This window comes from Thalia democratica, chromosome 1 (genome assembly GCF_965202585.1).
Source record: "Thalia democratica chromosome 1, ktThaDemo2.hap1.1, whole genome shotgun sequence".
In the NCBI taxonomy this organism is placed as follows: domain Eukaryota; kingdom Metazoa; phylum Chordata; class Thaliacea; order Salpida; family Salpidae; genus Thalia; species Thalia democratica.
Window position 1 is genome coordinate 11199501 of NC_139165.1, and position 24899 is coordinate 11224399.

Here is a 24899-nt window from a genome sequence, read left to right on the forward strand (position 1 = left end):
TATGACTGAGAGATTTGAAAATGTTTAATGGTGAAATTGAATCAAAAATCTACATCAACCCTGACAGAACTCTCTTGGAAATTGAAGCTTTCAGAACATTGAGAAAAGAAGTTAAAATAAAGCAAGCCATCGCTGATGAGAATAAATTGGACATAAAATATGTTATAAGGAACAACAAGATAGTTGAACTGACAAAACAGCCCTTTCGTTACCGCTTCCAGGACATCTGGGATTAGTGGAGGAAATCGTGAGTCAACGGGTATAAACTATATATAGGATTAATTTTAACACTAACAAGTTTTCCTATATAAATTGTAACAACAACTATTTAAAAGTTTGTTACACTAATATAAGATCTGTCTTAAATAAATTTTATATTTTAGAGAAGTATATTAATTTGAATAACATTGATTTATTTTTTTGACTGAAACATGGTTGACTAATAAGGTCAACGATGCCACAGTGTGTCCTTTTAACTATAACATTTACCGAAGTGATAGGTCTAGTAGGGGTGGAGGTGTTGCTATCCTTTTCAAAAATTCGCTTAAAGTTATTAAAGTTAAAAACGATTCTATCTCTACTAGCAACATCAATTTTGAATACCTATGTGTAGATGTAATTTTAAAAAAGATGAAATTAAGATTTTGTTGTGTCTACCTTCCTCCACTGTCTGCTAGGTGCGCACTGACTGTTCAAAATGTAATCAAAATGATTAAAATGGTTTTTCCAAAAGAGTGTTCTTTTTATGTTCTTGGTGATTTCAATATGCCAAATATAGATTGGAGGATTCCTAGCACAGATTTCAATAAACCCCATGAGTGTTTTCTTAATTTTTGTACAGACAATTTTTTAACCCAAGTAATTGAAAATCCAACCCATAAGAATGGTAACATTCTCGATCTCATAATTTGCAATCATTTTGGTCTAGATAGAATCATATCACACTCAACTAATTTTCCATTAACAAACACTTGTGATCATAACTTGCTTTCACTAACAATTAAAATTGAAAACAAAATAATACCTATTGCTAAAGAAGTCTCATATGACTATAAAAAAGCAGATTTTGAAAGCATCAATGATTTCCTGTCAAAAATTAATTGGACCTCTTTATTTAAAAATTCAGAAAATCTCCAGCATTTCTACGATCAATTCATTAGCTCAATCCAAATCTCAATCAAACGTTTTGTTCCAATTTTTTCTAAAAATAACAAAAGTAAAAAATATCCATCTCATATTAAAAAGTTATTAAAAGAAAAAGCGAATCTATACAAAAAAAGTAAGACAAATAAATCACTTTTGATAAAACACAAAAACAAGTCTAAAGAATATCAATTAGCTGTTAAAAAATACAACTTTGAATATGAAAACAAATTCTGCAAAAACCCAAATTTAAAAAAGTTTTATAGCTACGTGAAATCTAAACTTAAGTTAAATAATTCCATACATCTCTTATATGATAATGATTAAAACAAAACAGTAACCTCAGATTTTGAAATAGCAACACTTTTTAACATAATTTTTCAAAAAGTTTTTAAAAAAGACGAGAGTTACCAGTTTTTTAAGCTACCCCAAAAGAGTTGTAGTAAGATGCAAAATTTTTTCATAACCTATGAAGACATTATAAGTTCAATTAACCACTTAAAAGATAAAATCATAAGAACGCCAGAAAACATTCCACCCTATTATATCAAGCATGTTATCCAATCAATAATTTTTCCACTTTCATTAATATTTAATTGCTCTCTAGAACTATCTGATGTTCCTAAACAATGGAAAACATCTTTTATTATTCCTGTGCACAAGAAAGGTAATATACACGATGCATTAAATTACAGACCAATATCTCTAACAAGTCGCTTTTCAAGAATTTATGAACATATTGTATCTGTAAAAATTCTCAATCACCTCTTTGATAACAAATTATTAACTAACAAACAGTTTGGTTTTGTTCCAAACCGCTCATCAACCATTCAACTGTTAACATGCTTACATTCTTGGTTAGTTCCTTATCTCAAAAATGAATTTACTAAAGTAGTTTATACGGATATTCAAAAAGCCTTTGATTCAGTATCACACAAAAGATTATTAAAAATTTTAAATCAGTATGGGCTACATGAAAGCTTAATTGATTGGTTTGATAACTTTTTAAATAATAGATCACAAAGAGTACTCATCAATAATACGCTTTCTGACTCTTTAACAATCTACAGTGGAGTACCACAAGGTGGTGTAGTTGGTCCCCTTCTCTTTTTAATTTATATTAATGATATTTGTTTAAACATTGATATCAAAAGTGAGTTAAGCTTATTTGCAGATGATGCCAAAATCTTTAGTCAGTCAAATACTTCATTACAACTATCTTTAGATAATATTTACATATGGTTAAAAACAAGAAAACTAAACTTAAATCCTAGCAAATGTAAAATTCTAACCATTAACAAAAAAGAATCTTCTCCAACTGACCTCTTAATCAATAACATCAAGTTACCAGAAATTAAAGTTTTTAAAGATTTAGGAATTTATATTTCCAAAGATTTGAAATGGAATGAACATATCAACTATTTATATAAGATTGCAAAAACTACATGTTATCAAATATTGAAAAGTTTTAAAACTAATTCTGCTTCAATTCTGACAAAACTATTTAAAACATACGTTCGCCCTAAACTTGAGTTTAGTACCCAAATTTGGTCACCCCATTTAAAAAAGGATATTAACAAAATTGAATCTGTGCAAAGGAGTTTTACCCGTCATATTTGTAGTCGTTGCAACATATCTTACACGTCATATAATGATAGAATGATTAAATTTGGCTTGAAATCACTGGAATATAGAAGATGGGAATTTGATTTATTAATTCTTTACAAAATTATCAATGGCAAATATAAAAGTTTTTTTAACCAGTTTTTTAATTTTTCCCAAAATAAATATCAACTAAGAGGAAACAATTTGAAAATAAAATGTAAACATGATTTTCAAAACAGCCAGTGGCAAGGCGCATTTTTTCACAGAGCAAAAGCTATGTGGAACAGACTACCTCAGGATATAGTATCTTGTGAGAGGGTAGAACAATTTAGTTTAAAGCTAAAAAGATTTGATTTAAATACGATAAATACCAGTAAAATTCACTAATTTTCCACTGTAACAAAAGAAAAAATATTCGTTTCCCTACGCCTCCCCCCTACAAACTATTAGTTTACTTATATATTTTGTAGTTATGAATTTTGTTTTATAAGCCATGATTTTAGACAAACTTCTTTACTGTGTGTACTAAGTAATATATAAATTTGAATTTTTTGAACTGAATTTTCAATTTAGTTCATTTGTTTATCATATTGTGTTTAACTTTGTGTTTTCATTTAAGTTATGTTTGTATATATATATATATATAATTTATCTTAAAGTTTTGAATATAAGCTTATTTTCTTTTTCTCTTTTTGTGTGTCCTGTTTAAGTGGCTCAGGTTTTGATTCCTGAGTCCAACATTGCACAATAAACAATATAATAATAATAATAATATTCTATTATTTTACATAAATCTTCAAATATTTAAGTATCTCACAGCTAAAAACATTTTTGACTGTGAACTTTATACGAACATTTTAAATTCGTAGAAATAGTTGAAATAAAACAATCCAAATTCAAACTAAACAGATTTAAACATCATTGATGACAGTTGTAGACATAACAATTGATAAAAGTGTTATAAAAAGTCTAGAGGGTCGAAACTCACGGATTGACACTTTAATATAAAATATTAAAACTTAAAAGTTAAGGTCAAATATTAAAAGTAAGGGTTTAACTAAGGTCAAAGATATAACCTTATAATTTTTAGGATTTTGTAGAAATAAGTTTTATTGTAAATAAAGTACTAACGACTAAGAGTTAGAGACAAAGTAGTATTTAAAGGATTGAAGATTGGGGTTTTGAAGAAATTTGGGTTTAAACATCATGGGTATATACTAATAGGTGTTGTAAAATGATCACAATCATGATAACAGCAAACCTTAAATTGGGTTTGGTTTAAAACAATTTTAATAAAAAAAATTTAATGATAGTTAAAACTTTTTTTAAAACTCGATTAAAAACTTACAGCTCCTTTAAAGTAATATTAAATAAAACATTTTTGTTTTAAATGCAACTTTTTAGGTTTTCAATATTACTCAAAAGCTAAATATGAATATGTAAATATAAATTAAATAAATGTTTTCAATTAAATATATTTTTTAAAGTTTTTTATTAAAAACATTATACAATAAAACTAATATTAAAACAAACACTGTTGTGGGGAATGAAGTTTTTTAAGTTTTTCATTGTACTCAAGTGCAAATGACAAGGAACTTTTCTTCGGGTAGGAATGGTATAATAAGGCACGTACGATCTGTATATAGAAACAAAATAAATAAAAATAAATAAAATAAACAAAATATATATAAAGATAAGATTTTATAAAGAACATATAAAACATATTACCAATATATATATATATATATAAAGAAAGAAACTAAATAGTACAAAATTGTACGATAAAGGGCTTACAATCTGTTAACAACAATGTGGTTATAATATAACTGAAAGTGTACACAGTCAGTACTCTGTAATTTTCTCAAAACAATTTTTATTCGAAATTTTTTAATACATTCAGAAACTGCTATTCAATCTAAGTTTTATTTCATATACTTATAAACATACTTTTGCACAAACAAAATTATATAAACAAAATTTTTACTTGGAAGCTCTAATAACTAAACAAAATGTTAACCGACATTTAATTTTATTTGCTTTTTGAATAAATATAAACAAATGTAGTAGATATATCTATATACAATATTACCCTTAAGAAAATAAAAATAAGCTTCAAACCACAGTTTTACATTACTGTATTTTTCATGATGTTTAAGCCAACAATGTGTAAAGTTTACATTCTTTCAGTCAATAAAAATTTGTGTAACTATTTAAGAATGCACTATTTCAATTTATAAGAAATATCTAAAAAACTATATTTGAAAATATTAAAATGGACAATTGCAACGTAGAAAAATGTTAAGTAGATAAAATACCACAAACAATTAACTGCATACTAAGCTAAATTCAATGACTAAAATGAACAGAGTTTTAAAAGAACTTTGATATGTTACAAAGTATATATTAAACCAAATAATGAAAATATATTAACCCACAATGCACTTAAATGCAGCAAACTCATTAATAAGTCTTATAGGTTATTTTACAAGTTTGACAATGATTTTCTAAAAAAAAAATTATATAAAAAAAACTATATCTGTAAGAAATTTTTATTTAAAATACAACCAACTTACATTTTTACCTTCTCCTAATATGGAGAACTTGAAATTATACCTGACAATCCTGAAATCTTTGCAGTGAATATCAACTGCTTGTATGCCGTCTTTTACCGCGTAACTAGCAAATAATTTCTTCTTTTTTCCATTTTGTTTTTCTATAAAAAAAATGAAACAGCTTAGTTTATTAAATGTACTATAAATAAAAATTCAAAAATAAGAATTTGTTTTAAAGCTGTAAAAAATCTTGTTTGTTAAACTTTTTTTACTAAAAGGAATTTATTTTTCTAATTTTTTTTGAAACATTTGTTTGAAAAGTACCAAATTTAAAATATACTAAAGTTAGAAAGATATTTCTACATTTTATAATATTTAATAACCAATCTATGTATATATTTTTACTTATTTGCTGCATTGTTTAATTTATATTTTAAATAAAACGTTTTTTTGAAAGTTAGTTATCATAAACTTTCTAAAATAAATATTCAATATTAGAAAAATACACTGAGTTCAAACAATCTTTAAAAACTAGTCAAAAACGTAAAGTTTAATTTCATTTTTATTTATTTTAAAAGTACTGTTTTTCAGCTAAGCTTTTAGTTGAGTAAAAATACTTGGAATATTAAACTGTTAACTAAGAACAAGATTATTAATGATAGAACTTATCGAAAAATTGACAATTTTATTTCTAAAACTAAAACTTGTTATGAAAGCATAACTGAAAGTTGAACAACTTATATTATATTGCTTTTACGAGCTGATAAAATTTAAGGCATGTTTGTTTAACAAATACTACATCAATAATACATTGTTTAGCCATATTAGCATTTTAACAAAGTTTTGGGATGCTTGCTTTACGTATGAAAATTACATCTAAACACATGAGATTTAGCTATGTTAGCATTTTAACTTAATTCAAAGGTGCTTAAGTTTTAAAATTATTAATCTAATTTGTAAAAAAATACACCTAAAGATGATAATTTACTTAGCAATAGTAATTTATTAAGCCATTTTTTATAAACTTACTTTATTATTAGTATCAAAAAGTAATTTATATTACTTAAAGAACTATACAAATAGTAACTTACCAATATATATGGTTTCAATATTACTTAAGGTAATATAAAAATATTAACTTACCAATATAAATGGTTTCAATATTACTTAAGGTAATATAAAAACATTAACTTACCGATATAAATAGTTTCAATATTACTTAAGGTAATATCTTGAGGTCCTAGTAGTTTGTTCTTTACAGCCACCTGAAAACAAAAACACATATTTAAAAAAAATTTTAAAAATAAAATATCAAACAAAAAAAAGGCTATAGTAAAAATGTAAGTACATTAGTTTGTAAGAAGTATAGACATAAACAGTTTTTAATAAATTCAACTTAAAAAAAAGTATGCAAAATAAACTTAACATATATAAAACAATTCCATTTATTTTACAAATATAAGTGATATTTTTCCATATGTAGTAATTAAATATTAAAAAAGTTATTATTTTTTTTTAAATGTATTTATGAGTAAAAATGTATTAATAAACAAAATATGTACAAAAAATAGTTTATTTAACAAACAAAAAAACAAACCATGTTACAGTAGGGTGGGGATTTAGTTATAAACATCAATCTGAAATTAGTGCAAACTAATAAACCAGATGTTCCTTTGGTAGATGTTAGTTCTGGTAGGATGTAGTTTGTTACCTAGAAATAAACATAAAGTTTATTATTTGCTAAGTTAGTATTGATAAATTTTGATTACATAAAAAACTATAACAGACTTTCTTTGAAAGTTTATCAATTTATTTATTTTGGATAGTTTCAGAAACAAAGTAAAATGCTTTTCTTCTTACAGTTTTCCGCATATAGGATTTTTAATGACTAATAAGTTAGAACTTAACATATTTTAATTATTACGTTTAGTTTAAAAATTTATATTTGAGAACTTGAAGTAACCCATAAACTTAAATCAAACAGAGATTGTGAAACTTTAATACAAAAAAGTGTGTACTTTTTTATTGCAATATGTACTTTTTGCAACTAATCTTTTATTCTATTAGTTTATAGTTATGAGCAACAGACTGAAGTCAATGTTCTTTATTTACAATTTACTTTAGCAAAGTTAGCAGTATTTGCAAAACATATATGCTAGATAATCACATTTTTTGTTCATTAGTAATCAAACTTTACTTAATCTGATATTAGCAAGTATAAAATTAAATTAAAGATTAATGTTTTAGTTAAAATAAAAAGGATCAAACAACTACAACAGAAACTTGAATTGTAACAACTACTTTATAGCTATTAACAATATGCTACTTAAATAAATATGTAAACACACTTAATATATTTCAAAGTAATAAAAGTTTTTAAATGTTAAAATTACCACGTATTGAACGGAATTGCGTAAACATAAATTATATTTAAGATATTAAAAACGTGTATTTATAAACTTTAATTAATTTTTGATTGTTTTTAAGCTATTGCTTTATTAGTTTATATAAAAGGAAAGTGTGTTAACATGTTACTCTGTATTTAAGTAATTTTATACATTTTTTTTTCAAACAAGTAAAAATAAACTGAAATTGTTTTGTGAATTATGGTACAAACTAGTTACCAAAAAAATTTTAACAAATAATTTTATAAAAAAAAAAGAGATTTTAAAGCAATAAAAGTTTAATGATGACTTGTAACAAAGAAAGGACATCTTAAAAAACTAATCAAATTTCAACCGTTGACTAATTAAAGTAGAGTGACCTTAGAAAACTTCCTAAAAATAAAACAAAGTAGTAAAGGTAAAGTTTAAGTTTTGTAGATTTTTGATCATGAAAAGTAGCTTATTGCAGAATTACATACTAAAAACATATTGTGCTTATACTGGTGTAACCTAAAAAAACACTATATATTACTAAACTATACAAAAGACAATTGTATTGGAAAAACCTAAATTTGAAAAATAACAAAATAAAAATTATAAATATATAAAATTGATTTAAATCTAAATGTTGAAAACACAGTTTATTTGTATATTATTTTTTAACTAACGTTTTTGGCATGTCCAACAACTAATTCTCCTGGTAACAGTAGTCCTTCAACTTGTTTGGACAAACTTTCATCCATCTGATAAACTTGTTCATAAGAAGCTTCAGACAATTTTCTGTCTTTCTATTGGATGAAAAATACAACTCATAAAATTTAATTAATTAATAATGTATTTTATTAGTTTTTATTTGTTTAAAAAATTATTTTGTTAGTTTTTAGTCTTTGAAAAACAAACTAAATAATTATATATACAAATATACATTTGGTGATATTCATTGCTTCAAAATATGATGAGTTAGTTTATATGGTTGAAAAGTACATTTGGTTAGCTTTTATTAGCTTTATATATCTAAACTATTAGCCTTTGTTTTTTATTAGTTAAACAACAAAAGTGATTTTTATTTGACATAACAATTTTGATTAAATTTATCAACATAATGCTAATGTTACATTTGTTAATATATTTACAAAAATAACTTTTGTTGGTTTTTCTAGTAATTTTTTTTAAATATTTCAATAAGTAATTCAAAGAAGTGAATTTTTGTAAAAATGCTACAGCTGTTTGTGGCCAACCATAAAAATTCATTAAGTAATTAGAAAAATATGAATTTCAAAAATGAATTTCCATACTACCTTTTTATCAAAAATATGTAGAGAGCACCACATAATAAATCATTTATAAATAAAAACAAAAAGTCTGCAAAAAGTTCAAATCTGTTCAGAATACTTCGACTTATTTTATTTGCAGTATTTAAAACAAAAAAAAAAGTTAATTAAAGAAATTTTAGCTTTTGTGTAATATTTACACTTTAGTTAACAAAATAAAACATTTCAAATGAGAAGTATAAAAAGCTTTTTAAGATATAAAACAGTAAGCTTGTATTTAATTGAATTTTATTTATTATATAAGTAAGTCATAAGAGCTTTAATAATAAACAGAACTTAAAGACTTGTACAAAGCTACTTTGCTTTTATACATTCTTTTTACTATTACAATTTTGAACTATAAAACTTTAGATAAAATTAGTTCTGCAAAACATATTTTGTACTAAATTATAACAAACATTGCTAAAAATTTATACTCCAAGCCTTTTTCAAACAACTAAGAGACAAAAAAGAGACAATTTTAATATTTTGAACTGCTTTAAAACTACTAACAACTTATAAATCTAATAAACTTATGAAAGTACTCAAATTACAAAACACTAAAAGAAAGTTGAATTTAAAAACAAAAATAAACTTTAAACAAACTGAGTGCACAACAAAAAAAAACATGTAACCAAATGAACTATTAAAATGTGATTTATAAAACACAAGTATATTCTTTTATTGAAATACAGTTGTTTACTAATACAACTATTAAACACAATAAGAAAAGTAAGTAGTAAAAGTTTGTTGCAGATTTCAATTAAGTGGAAACCTAAAACACAAAATTAAAATTATAAGTATAAACATAATTACGTGATTAAATAGCAATAGTTGTGTAATTTGAGTTTTTCTAATTATAAAAGTATTTTTGTTATCTAAAAATAGAATGAGTTATACTTTTTATAATAAATACAAAAAAAGCTACAATACCTTAAGAAGGTAAGGTTTTAAGAACTTTGAACACTGTTTAAATTTAATATTTCAGTTAAATAGAAAACAAAGTAAAACTACCTTTAGATCTTTTACACAGAGGTTTTTTTATTTAATTTTATAATTAATGTAAGTAAAATATCAGCTGTAACCAAGTCTTATAAATATCAAAATTAAGAGTTTTTTTAATCAAATCATAAGTTTTTATACTATCATAAACTTAAGAATATTTTTTTTAACTAAAAACCATTTCTTAATCTTTTTATAGTACATGAAAAACAAAAAAAAAAGTTACTTTTGTTAATTGCAATATTAAAAATGTTATAGAAGTTTACGCATTTCACAGTTAAACACAGTGCAAAATTTTAATATTTCTTTAAAAACTATAAAACAAAACAAATGTTTGGGCACTTGTTTATAAATACAGTTTTAATTAAGCTACCAATTACTACTTCCCTACAAAACAACAAAACTTAATTTGTAAAGATAAACTAATTAAAAAAAAAATTATAACTTATCATTCACAACTGAATTTCAACTAGTTAAACTTGAAGAATCTATTATACTTCAAAAAAAATTGTTTTAAAAAGTGAACTTGACAAAACGATAATTCAGTTTATTGACCTTTAATTGATCATTAAACATCAAACAGTTGGTTGAAAATGAAACCAACTACTTTTAATAATGGGAATAACTAACTTTTCAATCTTATCTATTATTTTTAACAAAAAAAAAGTTTTTTTGGGAAAGCACTTTTTTAATTATTATTTTGCAAAAAATAAAATAAAATACTAAAAAACTACTCAAAAGTTTTTTTTAAAAACACTAAATATTTAAGAGTATTGTAATAAGTCTACTAAAAATCGATTATCCAAGTAAAACAGATTTAATTTTTGTTGTAATGGATTTCGGAAACACATTAAATATTTAGACAAAGAATATTAAATATTTAATACAAGTAACTTTTCATGTAGAAAATGGTAAAATTTTCAAATATTACAATATTATAAAACAAAAATTGTATTTAAATACTTTGTGATATAAAAACAACCAGTATATGAAATTTTAACAAAAAAGGATATATATATTTTTTTAAGAACTTAGTTTAATAGTTAATTTTATAACAAAATACGATCTGCAAAAACAAGTACAGTTAACATTATAGACAATCAATGGCTTCAAAAAACTAGTATAAAACTTTAAATTTTTACAAATTAAAGTTATGATAAATGATTAAGATACTTGAAATATAACTAACTTTTCGAAGTTTTACATTATTTTTAATAATAGAATTTAAAAATATTTTTTTAAAAACTTTTTTTTAATTTATTATTTTACGAAAATTAAAACAAATTATTTTAAAACTATTCAAAAGTTATTTAAAAAACACTATAGAATTAAGAATATTCTAATAAGCTTATAAAAATTGATTATCCAAGTTAAACAGATTTATCTTTTGTTTGTATTTGAAATAGATTTAAAAAATAGATTAAATATTTATACAAAGCAGATTAAATATTTAATACAAATAACTAATCAGGTAGAAAATACTAAAATATCCAAAAACTTATAAGATTATAAAACAAACTTTATTAATAAAAATTGTATTTAAATACTTTGTGATACATAAGCAAATAGAATATGTGTTTGGAACAAAAAAAAGCTTATATATATACATAAAAAAAAGTTTAGTAGTTAATTTTATAACAAAATGTAATCTGCAAAAGCAGATTTTTATTAACATTATAGACAATCAATGCCTTAAAAAACAAGTATGAAACTTTATTTTTTTCAAATTAAAACTATAAGAGATTACAATACTTAGATAAGTACTTTTAAGTGTAATAGACAATATTTTAACAATACAAAAAATACAAGCTCCCAAGCAGTATTATAAAGATGAGTGAGTTATGTGTGTGAATAAAATACTATAACATTCAATATTTGTTTAAGTTGAAACTTATTTATATTGATTTACAACTATTGCAAGTAAAAAATTTTCAAAAGTTAGCAATTAGGCAACTTCAGTTAAAATATGTCTCCTTAACTAATGCGATGACACCACTCAATTATTGCTTAATGATTTAAAAATTCAATGAATTACAGTGAATTATGATGTCACACCTTTTTACCTTTTTTATTTTAAAAGTTCTTCTGATTGACATTTTCTTTTTTATTATTTTCGAATACAAACAATAAATGACTGGTTACTTATTATATGTGCAACTGTAAACAATACATTAAAATCTGGTTAAACTCCTAAAAAACATTTATAAAAACAAAAATATTATATTTTAGTATTTAAAAACCTCATGTATAAACAGGTTTGTACTATAAAAAGTAAGAGTAAGTTTGTTATTGAAATAAAACAGAAAAAAATTCTAAGATGTTAAAAGTGATTTCTAATTTATATAATGTTATGCTGAACCACAATAAACAATGTTTGTAAAAAAACTTACGTCAGCAAATTTGTATGAGTACATCTGAATTTCCTTTTTATTTTGATTTAAATATTTCTGTAAAATTATATTTACAGATTGTACTTTATTAATCAAAGATTTCAAAAAAAAAAAACATAAACTAGTATGGTATTTTGATAATATTTACAAAATATATTTTGTCTCTGCTTCAATTAAAAAAAATTACACTTGTCTAAAAATTAGTAGAAAAGCTATCTTTTCAAAAAATTAGTCGTAGTTTGAGTTTAAATTACTCCAATTACTTAAAAAAAGTTCCCTTAAATATTTAAACAGCAAATAGTAAAAAAATACTAAAACAAATATAAAAGCTTTAAATACTTTCTGATATATTTACAATTTGGTATAAAGTATTTTAAACTTTTATAGATAACATTACCATGTACATTATAAATTTACTTTTCATTATTATTATTTTTTTTAAATTGCATTATTATTTAATCTATTTTAAAAACATTGCTTAATATAATTTTTCTCTCTATTTATTGAGCACATTTAAATCAATTAAGGCATAGGGAGGGGGAAGGTCCAACACTTTTTTACAAATAATCTTCTCATATGAAAGTACAAACTACAAGCCAGTTTTTGTAAATTTTAGAAATTTAATTTAACTTTTTAGATATTAAAATTTTTGTAAAAAGTTTCTGAAACAATGTATGAACCACAAATTTTTCAGGGTCAGTTTTTTTGGAAATTTAAAAAGTTACTAAAATCTACTTCTTAATTTTTTGAGCTAGAGACCTCAATTTTTCAGGAAACGTTCCTTTTATAGTTTGAAAGACCTTAATGTTGCGATTTGAAAAATGTTAAAAAATAAAAAAGGTGCTTTTTTATAAAATCTTAAATCAAAGAAAATCCTACATTAAATTGATTTAAAAACAAGTAAATAGAATTCTGTTAAAATTTGAAGAAATTTGGTTTAAAATGAAGAAGATAGATTTGTAGTGAAAGAGTCTTTTCTTGTGTTTTTAGTTTGGGCCTTTTATTAGGAACCTATTGAGTGTATGCGTCAACTTTGAGTGCTTCAGGTTTGCCAATTTTTTTGGAAAATTTTCTCCAGGTTTTCAAAAGTACATATTTTAGGGTCTGTTTTTACTTTTAAATTAACTTTATGATAAAAAGATGTGTTAAATTGTATACAAACATTGAAATGATAGTGTAAAGCTACTTTAAATATGTTATTTAATAAAAAAAATTTGATGATAACAAAATATTTATCTACATGATAAATTTTTTGTGTCAAATCAAAATTTTATTACTTAAAATTTAAAAATTGGTTAAAATTCCAGGTATTTTATATATTTTTGTTCAAAATTCCAGGATTTCTCAGGATTCCAGGTTTTTTGGCAGCCCTGGTAATTATATATCAAAAGTTACTTTGATTTTTTTTAATCTGTTAAAAATTTCTGATATTTCAGATAAAACTCTACAAAATTATATCAACTTGTAACAATCAAGATGGACCCCCATATGCCCATAATAGTTTTATATTCAAGTTGTTGCATAAAAAATTGTTTTGTTTTACTAGCTCTGTTTTTTAGTACATATAAAAAAAAAAACTTAGTAGGTAAACTAAAATGTAATGTTTAAGTCATGAAACTAAGTAATAGACCATAATCTATTTACAAAAATAACATTTCAAAACATTATAATGAAAATTAAGATATTTTTAGATTAAGTAAAGAATGAAATGTGTATACTTTTAGGTCTATAGACTGAAAAAAACTACAATCAAAATACTTTTTTGACTTTAATGCAAACAGTTGGTTAATAAAAAAGGTTGTTTTTATTTAATACAATAAGTTCAAAATAAAGAACTTTATTTCAAAGTAAAATTTGAAAAACCAAAAAACATTTGAGTTATATAAATATAATGAGTTATATTAATGAGAAAATAGAAATTTAACAGTAGCTATCATCTCAAAACTTATTATCTATCTACGTTAACAATTCTTTAATAGAATGCTTACTTTTTGTAATTTATAGCAATATCAAAAATAAGTTACAAGTAGATAAATAATATCTTCACACATAGAGTTAAAAATATTTAGTATTTAACAGGGTTGCCACTCGTTTTTTCAAAATTTTTTCTAGGTTTTTCAAATTTCTTCCAGGTTTTTAAAAGTACACATTTTTGGGTTTATTTTTAATTCAAAGCTAAATTTAAGGTAAGAAACTGTGCTAAATAGTATAAAAAGATTGAAAATATACTGTAAAGCTACTTAAAATGTGTTTTTTAATAAAAAAAATTTAGTAATGATATAAATTTTTTATCTATATGACAAATTTTTTGAGTAAAACCGAAACTTTACTACTGAAGATGTTAAAGTTCTGAAAAATTCCAGGGTTTTCCAGGTTTTTTTTGCCTAAATTGTCAAATTCCAGGTTTTTTCAGGATTCCAGGTAAAGTGGCAACCTTGATTTAAACACCAAGTATTTGAAACTGTTAAATTTTATTTTATTTACAAAAAAATTACTTTATTTAAAATATTTAAGTACATATAGGAAGAATCAAAAGTCAGGAAAAGTTTAATTTTGACCAACATAAGTATAAAAATAATAACATTACAGTTATAGCTAGAGTTGCAACTCTGATACCTAAACTGATCAAAAATAAAATATTATACACTGCCAAATTTAACTCTAAAACTTTTTGATAAATACTTTATTAGTACTTTGTCTGCTACTTAAATTTAGTGTAATAACATTCATGATAGGTTAACAAAGTAACTCAAAACTGAACTTATTATCTAGGTCATGCAGTAATTGACTTTTTTATAAATATAACCAAAATAATTAAAGAAAAATTGATAAATTAAGAAAAACTTGTGGGCATAGGGAGATGAATCAATGTTTTTACAATCTGACTTCATTTTGTAGAGCTTACAAATTGCTTTTTGGAAATTTTAAAAATTCAAAACACTTTTGAGGTAGAGCCAGTTAATGTTGGAGAGTACAACGGATTCCTAATGAGAGAAGCAAACTAAAAAAGCAAAAAAAAGACTATTACACTAAAAATCTATCTTCTCCTACCTTTTTTGAGATAAATACTTCTTAGGAAACTTACCTTCATAAATTTAGAAAAATATGCTGTAACAAACTAAAAAAAATGTTATTTTTAACAAATACAAGAGAGAATTTTTTAAACCCTGTTCTGGGCTTCAAAAAAAAGTATACCTAGAATGAAATTCACAACTAAAAAACTTATTTAAAGCTAAAAAACTACTTTTGAATATTCAAAAACTTTGCCAATAATGCCTCGATTTTAGTTAAACAACAGTTACAAAGACTCCATGCTTATTTAGTATAAAAAAAAAATTCAAAAAAAAATCTGATTCTCAATTTTCATTAAGAATCTCAGACATTTCCAAGCACATGTATCAGGATATACTGACACTAACTTCTGCACTAACTTTACTTGATCAAAAAACTTATGAGATGTAGTCATTTTTATAGAAAAATGTCAATCTAAATGTATGGACTGCAGAAACTTATGGTCAATCATTTAAGATATTGGGAACTAACAAAAACATTTTTGTTAATTTATTTTGAGCTAGAAACTTTTAATGATCAGGATATATCTATTTAATAAACTTGAAGTTTTCATGTAAAAATTAAAATAAAATAAAACTTTCTGAGCAAAACTACAACTAAAACTTTCTGTTTTTGAAAATAATAAAAAAAAATGTATTCAAAATCTTTTTAATTTTAACTAACAATAAACTGATTAAACTTATGGAAGGTTTGTTAAACATGTAGAACATAGATTTTAAAAAAATTGTCTTTTTTGAACCTTTTACAGTTAATATTTTCTATACTCAACAAATAAAAAAAACCAACTTTAATTGTATTTCAAAAGTTATGAAAAAAATGTATGTTTTTGTCAACCTTGGTTTAAATCTTGCAACATAGAGTTTTAAATGGTGTTGTTAGTGTTGTTAAGCTATCAGACCACACATATATAGGTTGTATAAAACAAAAGTGTCTGATTGTGGGAGTTTGAACTTTGTTGGAAATGTTTGAACATATACCAATAACAAATAATTTCAAATAACAAACTATAAAAATTGAGGACTTTTTAACAATATTCAGGGTTCATGATTAATATTTTTCATATTCAGCATTTCCCAATTTCAAATTAAATTTTCCTAAATTTGGAAACTTTGCAATTTAGGGGCAATTTTGGCTATCAGTGGGTCAGTGTTATAAATTAGGTAAAATGGGTAAATTAATTAGGATGAAACAGTAAATTGGTAACTTATAAGTAATGAAGAAACTTTTTTAACATTTCTGCAAAGGAGGCATTTATGAAAATAAGTTTTGAAAACCCTACTTTAACCTTTTTTGGCCAAGAACCATATGAAGAAACATAATATGTTGGATTAGCTTGGTGGTGCATTATTAACACAACTTTCTAGTTCACTTTTTTAATTTTGAATTCAAATATAACAGAAATATATAATCCTGAAAAAACATCAGGTAATTTTCATTTTTCAGAAATAAAATTATTATGTAATTGATAAAACATAACTAGGAGAAAGTACTGGGAAGCTATTGCTACAAAAAACAAATGTTTTATTAGAAATAATTTCAAATTTTAACAATCTACTCAAAACTAAACAAAAGACTCTCAACTTTTTTAAAACTCAGAAATTTTCAAGTATTTGTACAGACAAATACTGAAATTATGCATTCACAACCCAAATTATTGTTTAGAAATAAAATTACAACTTGATAATTAATAGTTTTTTACCTTAAAAAAATTACCCAAAAATTCTCAAAATTCAAAGATTTCTAATTAAAACATCAACCAACTTTTCCAAAAAAAAAACTTATTTAGCCTGACACACAAATCCTGAATAAAAGATACTAAAAAATTGTTGGTTTTGAGCACTCAAAGGGTGGTGTGGTAGACTAAGGGTGACAATAAAGAATTAAAGTTTGTTTTATTTTTTTATAAAACAAAAACATCAGACCCTCTACAATTAAACTTTAAATGAACATCAAATAAAAAATTATTATCACATGCAATTCTACCTGTCCCTTTGTTTGCCATTGTATTTAAAAAGATTGAAACGGCCAGACACATGTTCAAATGTTATTAATGACTTTATAGTTTAAGTAGACATAAGATAAACTTTAACAAATTCTATTTAATTATGTAAAAAATGTTAAACTCCCTCAACTTTAATACAGTTTCATTTGCAATATTTTAGTTACAAAAACAAGTTTTATTTTTAACTCAGGTGATTCCCATCTTACTACTGAAAATTTCCTATACTGGTGAAATAAATTTGCTAGTTTTAATTCGTCGACCTTAATGTTAATTTATAGCGCTAAAACATCGTAAAACTTTTTATACATTTTCGTAAGATCAGATAGGGGATCGTTTACATTATTTGTTGAACCAGTGTTGATGTTAGGTTTAGTTTTAACATGTAAAAGGTAGCTTAAAATGTTTTGTTAAGAAAAATATATTTTAAAATTTAAAAAATAAAAACAAAATTAAGTACTTTATGTATAAACTATATCTAGTAAAACATCAGATAACAAAAGTTTGAAATAAACATTTAATTTAGTTATAGCAACACAACAACTTTCTGTTTTAAATTTTTCTAAATGATAAACTACATTATTTTTTTGTTGTTTTAACTTTAACATGTCGTTTGAAAAAAAAAAGTTTCATAAAAACATAACATGTAAAAAAAAAAAAGAGTTCGACTATTTTTAAACAAATTAAAATTGCTTAATTTAAGAAATTACGAATGCCAAAGAAAAATAATATTTATCTCAGTTAAAGTTGTTATAAATTTTTGTCACGTTTTTTACTCTTACTCAAGTTTGTAAACTTTAATCTTATTATTTCTTAACATTATGAGAAAAAAAAAATTAAACATTTGATGGCTTAAACTTAATGTAAAATAGTCGAGTGATTGTTATTGATCAAACGGATCACAATAATGAAAACTCTCAACTGTACTCAGTTTAAAACTTTATTTAGTTGACAAGACACCTCAATTATTACAAATTTTAATAAATAATATAATTAATTTTGCGGCAAGCCTTTTTGGATCTTAAATGAGTAAACATTATTAAGCTTAAAAGTTTAAGGACTTTTTTATAATTGTTTGAAATTTTCGGATTTATAACTTAAGCATTAAAAAAAACTGTAAATAAATAACTAAATTTTTTTAAACTTTATAAACTCGTTGGACTTGTTGTTTTTAACAAAACGTACGAAAATCTAAGCTTTTAAATTATCCTAATAACTCTAAAACTTTACATAATGAATTAAGTAACAAAAAAATAATATACGGTTTTTAGTACTGTAAACCAGAGTTTTCAGAAAATCAGAAACAAAGAGTTATAACTATAAACTTTTGCTGGTTTTAACTTAATATTTTATGCACGAAGAACTGTGTGGCAATTTCAAAGTTTGCCAACTATTTAAAAATATAAATTAAAATATTTAAATAAAAATTATGTACAGTAGTTTGTTTAGATTTTTTCTTAAATGCTTTGCTTATGGGCGTCAAATGTATCGTTTTTGTTTTTTTGAGTTTTCTATTTTTAGAGTTTTTCAGCAAAAAATTTGAGATCAGATTCTAGGTATTTTATAAAGTTAATTGTTTGTGTTATTAATTTTATAGACAAACGTTATACAAAACTATTTTTTTTACTAATGCTTAGAATTTTATTTTTGCTAGAACATTTTGTATTACAAGTAATTGTATTAATTTATAAAACGACTTATAAACAGGATATCTAGGAACTACTTGTTGACTTATAGTTATTGAAACTTTACAAAGAGGTTTTAAACCAGAAACTAGTAGCTAAAACACATAAAAAAACTAATAATTTTTTCAACACCTTTTATTATGCAAACACAAATTATAAAAACGTGTCGACATGTTATAACTGTAAGATTGCTTAAAATGGTATTACTTTACTAGTTTATGACTTACTTGTTGACAATCTTACGTTAAAATAAAGTTTTTATACTACATAACAGTTTAGCATATTCAATATTCCTACCTAATTAACTAAGTTTAACTAAAATAAGACACAACTCCACTCTACACAAAACTTTTTATTTTACAATTGCAACATTAAAAAGCTTTCAATTTGTCACCAACATAATTGTACCAATCAGGACACACATGGAACACCACGTAACCAATAAGACACAATTTGACCACCACGTCCAACAAACTGACCACAACATTCCTCTTTTCACCATGTTTCTTCCAATAATCAAACAATTTGGACAGTAGGTAGAAAAAAATAAACTTCGGATGTACTGGTAGTATAAAGTACATGAATATTGCCGAATGCACTAACTTGCTCTTGTTAGATGTTGTAATTCGGTTGAATGCTTCTTTTACTTTTTCCATGTCTTTCAGTGGTAATAGTAGTTTTTAAATTAAAAAGTATCTGTTAGGAAGGCTATTGGCTTTATTGTTAAAGTAAGCAAAGAAGAACAATTAGAAAAAATAGGTTAAAAGCGTCCAAGAAGTTGAAAGTTTTAAAAAACAACAATAAAAAAGAAGAGATTCAGAACAATTTTAAACTTTTTCAATTATATTAAACTAGAAAGACTCTGTAAACTTGTATAAAAAATTGTTATTCCGAAATTATTAACAACATCATTTCAAAAAGTTAGTTGAGAAACATTTTTAAATCTTTTAACTAAGTTTAAGCGTTAAAAAAGGCTATAACTAACAATTAAAAAGTTAAAAAACACCCCTATAATTAATTGAAAATTAATGTTTTTCTGTACAATATAATACAAAAGAAAATAGAGTAAGTATTACTCTATTTATAACAAATAAGAGAATATCATGAACAAGTTGTGGCTTGTTTACTATGAGCATTAATTTTTTTACAACTTAAAATGATTTGTTAGAAATGCATTAAGAAAAATCTAATACAAACATTATTCTTTGTAACTGCATCAGAAAAAAAAAACTGAACATTTTATTCAGCAACAATAGTATAGCAACAATAGAAGAAAGTTCAAAAACATGATCTCTATAAAACACAACTATAAGTTTTTGAGTAAAAAAGCTTCTAGCGTCTACAAGAATCTTTAGAATGAGAAGACGCAAAAAAGTTTTAAGCTTCAGTGTTACAAAAACATCTTCTATATACAAAATACTTTATTAGAAGTTTATGGACAGAATAAGAAATTTTCCTAGACAAGTTTTAAAAATTGCTAAGTTGTTACTAACAAAGTGCTGAACGTCTGTAAAATGGAGCAGTTTATTTCCTAGCATGACAAAATAAATTTCAAGCATGAAACAAAAATGCAACAAACTAATCATACTAAAAAAAGAACAAACTAGTCAAATAGATAACTAATAAAAGAACATATGATTTACGAGTCCAAAAATGCAAACATAATAGATTGGAAGTAACTAAAATGTTGAAGTCTATCCAGACCCGCAATAGAACAATTAAAAGAAGTAGTATATTATAAACAAAAATGTAGTTTCTCTAAACACTTCACTGCAGATAAATTTCTTCAATTATCTAACTGAATAAACTTGATGTTTTGTTCCAGATTCCTTGAAACAAGCCCACAAATTTTTCTGTAACCCTAGAAAAAAAGCCAGAATTTTACATACAGTTTAGGATGTAAAAAGTTAAGCTATAACAATTGTAAATAAGTATTTAATCAAAAAGTTGAACAAACTAAGTTAAAATTAATTAAAATAATAAGCTGGTTATAATTGAAGTTGTTGTCAAATAGTTATGTACAAAAATATCACTTAATTTTGTTTTAAACTTGTTATCTATCTCTTAATTAAAACTTTAATTTATATTTACCTGTTTTTTACGCCTTCTACGAAACTGGCTTTTTTTTCATCTGAGTCTTTAACAACAGGATCTTCAATGGACATTTCATTGACCAGTTTTATGTTATTTTCATAAACTACATCCAAATCATAATCTTTTCCGAGTTTTTTAAGTTTTTCTTGAAGGTATTCTTTTCTTATTCCAGACTCCCTGTAAAAGAACAAATTATATATTGAAAAAAAAAAAGAAATAAATTATTTTCTGAACTTTGTTGTAGTTATATTTATAATAAATTAATCATTTAATGTTATTTTTAAAATGTAGCTTAGTAGTTTGGTTTTTATTCCTCAAAATTTTAGTAAGCAAAGCGACTAAAAACTACACTAAAAATATTAAATTAAGTTTTAAATGCATCAAATAAATCTAAAACTATTAAATCAACAAAAAGAAGTAAAAAAACTGCATACTCAAGTATATAAATATTTATTGTTAATGTCAAAACTTGCATTAAAGTCATAATAGATTGGATATTTAAACTTACTAACTCACATTAAAACAACAAAATATTTCATGTTGAATTTTGCTTAATGACAAGTCTTAAAACTTACATGAGAACCACAAGGATCTGATTTTCAGGTTTTTTCAAAATTTCTTAAATTCCAGGTTTTTCCAGGATTCCAGGTAAAGTGGCAACCCTGATAAGTAGATGGACAGTTATTAAAATGACATAACTCACATTAAAACCACAAGGATCTGATTTTCACTGTACTTCACGCTCTTCCTGGCTCTCTTCCTTGTCGGACCATGAATGTTGTAGAACTCGTTCATCTCCTCATCCTCCTCGTTCAGCCTTGTCACGTAAACTTCCTCCTCTTCCGACGAGGTGTCGTTGTCGCTGTACTCAAAGGAGCGAAGGGAGGTGTTGGAGCTGCTGGAGTTATTGGAGTTGTTGGACAGGAAGGAGCTGTTGAGGCATTTGGACAGGAAGGAGCTATTGGAGTCGTTTCGCTGCTGAGAATTACAACAAATCTTGTAAGTGTTTCAAAAAAACGTCTGGACATAAAACTTGTTTTGGAATCTAACAAGTTTTGTGGGTGTTTAAAGAGAGCAATAAAAATTTAGCTAGTCTGATAGATTAATTAAAAATCTTATTTCATTATTGTTTTTATATTTTAATTTTTTATGAAAACATTTAAATTAATTCTCACTACTTTATATTATCATTGAATGTTATTATTGTTGTTAGTCTTGTGGGTATTTTAAAGTAAAAGTAGATTTTTTCCAAACTCATCTTTTAAATGTTTAAGTTTAGGTTTTTGTATCACATTAATTATTTACTCTTTAATATAACCTACATTTATTTTCTAATTATTTAATCAGGTTGGATATTAAAAATGTTGATCTGTTATATATTAAAAAAACAAAAATAAGATGTAACGTTAAAAGAGTTAAAGCCTAGGATCCTGATAAGCTAAGCTTATCGGAATATATACCACATATGTTTTAAAATTAAAACTTTATTCCGACTAACGGCGTTTCACTGCTCTCAAATAAAATTAAGAACAAATCTACGCCGTTAGTCGGAATAAAGTTTTAACACAAAAAAGTCTGTGGAAAAAATAAAGTAATAATTAATTAAAAGTTTTCAAAAATATTAAAATTAGATATATGTTTGATATATTATTACAAACTTTTTATAGTGCATTAAGAGAAATTATTTTAATAAACATATATTTCTATTGAACAAGTAAAAAATGACTTAACCAACCTTCTTTTTTCGTTTTCTAGTTTTTGGAAGAACCTCTGGAACGAACTTGTTGTCAAAATAAACTTTTTTAACATCATACGGGCGGTATGCACAACCTGAGAAAATAATTTTCAAGAATTTTACGGCTTTAATACGACAAAAAACTTATTTTTTTATTTTATCACTGTTCAATATAGAAAACTACTGTTATACCGTTACTGTTAATACAGGGTTACTTATTGGTTTTGGCAATATTTCTCCAGGTTTTTATAAGTATACATTTTGGGTCTATTTTTAGTTTAAAGTTAAGTTCATGATAAGAAAGTGTGATGAATAATATAAAATCATCGAAAAGGTATTCTAAAGCTTACAATTTTTTAATAAAAAAAAAAAAAACTAATTACGATAAAATTGTTTTATATGTATGATAGATTTTTTGAGTCAAAAGAGTTTTTACTGCCCTACATCTTAAAGATTCCAGGCTTTTTTAGTACTATTTTAAATCTCTCAAACTCCAGGCTTTTCCAGGTTTCAAGGTTTTTGGCAACCCTGTTTATAGTAATTAGAGACAAGTAGGATGGAGTACTTCATTGTAATACTTTACAATCTGTTTTTAGTTTTTCTTTTAGAGTAGACAAGAAAAATATTTCAAGCTAAAAAGTATTATCCTAATAATGCTGGTTTAGTAAGTTTTAAATTAGATTTAGGTTCCACAAGTTGCACCTATTGTAATTAATCATAGAAATACTCATGAACTTAGCTTAAAAATATAACAAACTTAACTCACGAGTGTAATATAAACAAATTTAGTAATGGATGTTTTTACCTAACTCAATTCTTTTGCGCGGTGTCACGTATCCAATACATCTTTCATAAATTTTATGTTCCACATGACTAAACTTCACCTTTTTGCTTGGTGTGGCTGATAATATTACTTTGATTATTTTGAGATAATGGAATATTAAATTGAGTCTAGTAAGAATTAGTATCTCAAATTTCTTTCAATGCATTTTTTTAATAATATCTAAATAAGGTAATTTGTTATTACCATGTAAGAAAAAATCGTAAGATTATACTTTGCATTCGTGAAGACAAATAGTTTTTAAATAAACAAGGATCAGACAACAATAAATATAGTAATTAAAAAAAATCTATCACCAATAAATCTTATAATAAACTAAAAAAATTGATTCTGATTCTACACTATTACTTTATAAACTTTAAGATTATCATAAAAATAAATAATACAAACAATTGTTGTAATAGAATTTTTAGAATATAGAAAAATTCAACTTGATTTAGTCTACATAATACTGTAGATAATAATTATACCAGTTTAAAGTGCAAAATTTGCTATTCAAACATTTTACTTTTATTCAAACTTAGCAATCGTTAGTTTCAGACTCAATTAAAAGTTTAAATAGAAAATAACCGAGATCTTTTACACTGTTTCTTTTCAGTATCTTCTTGGCACGAGTTTTCCCCCTTCCCCTGAAATATCTTTTCCTACTTGCTTCCATTGGAGTGGTTAACATTACACTGACTTTACTAAACTTTATTAAGGCTGAAATATTAAAAACATTGAGACTTGTTTTGAATTTAACTAAAAACTATTGCCAGTAAAAAATTGAAAATTAATGCAGGGTTGCCGAATGTTTTTAAAAAAATTTTCTAAAGGTTTTTCAAAGTTTTATTCAGGTTTTTAAAAATAAAATTTTTTTTGGTATATTCAGGGTTGCCACTCATTTTATCAAAAATTTTTCTATGTTTTCCAAATTATTTCCAGGTTTTCAAAAGTACACATTTTGGGCCTATTTTTAGTTTAAAGTTAAGTTTAAGGTAAGAAATTGCTTTAAAAAATATATAAACATTGATAAGATAATTTAAAGATACTTTAAATATGTTTTTGAATAAAAAGTTTTTTATAATGAAAACAATTTTATCTATAT

At 24.1% G+C, this 24899-nt stretch overlaps 1 protein-coding gene across 1 annotated transcript in view; it reads right to left on the reverse strand.

Moving 5' to 3' along the window:
* LOC145849728 (myotubularin-related protein 12-like) overlaps nucleotides 1-24470 on the reverse strand; it is a 39173-nt gene extending 14703 nt beyond the window's left edge. The window contains exons 1-12 of the mRNA XM_082954767.1: nucleotides 24383-24470; nucleotides 23777-23872; nucleotides 22972-23066; nucleotides 21940-22214; nucleotides 21259-21413; nucleotides 19541-19704; nucleotides 12387-12443; nucleotides 8353-8472; nucleotides 6898-7011; nucleotides 6496-6565; nucleotides 5322-5461; nucleotides 4282-4384 (exon numbers count right to left, since the gene is read on the reverse strand). Coding sequence (XP_082810893.1) covers nucleotides 4282-4384; nucleotides 5322-5461; nucleotides 6496-6565; nucleotides 6898-7011; nucleotides 8353-8472; nucleotides 12387-12443; nucleotides 19541-19704; nucleotides 21259-21413; nucleotides 21940-22214; nucleotides 22972-23066; nucleotides 23777-23872; nucleotides 24383-24470 — 1477 coding nt within the window. The remainder of the gene's footprint in view (nucleotides 1-4281; nucleotides 4385-5321; nucleotides 5462-6495; nucleotides 6566-6897; nucleotides 7012-8352; nucleotides 8473-12386; nucleotides 12444-19540; nucleotides 19705-21258; nucleotides 21414-21939; nucleotides 22215-22971; nucleotides 23067-23776; nucleotides 23873-24382) is intronic.
* Nucleotides 24471-24899: the final 429 nt, after the last annotated feature.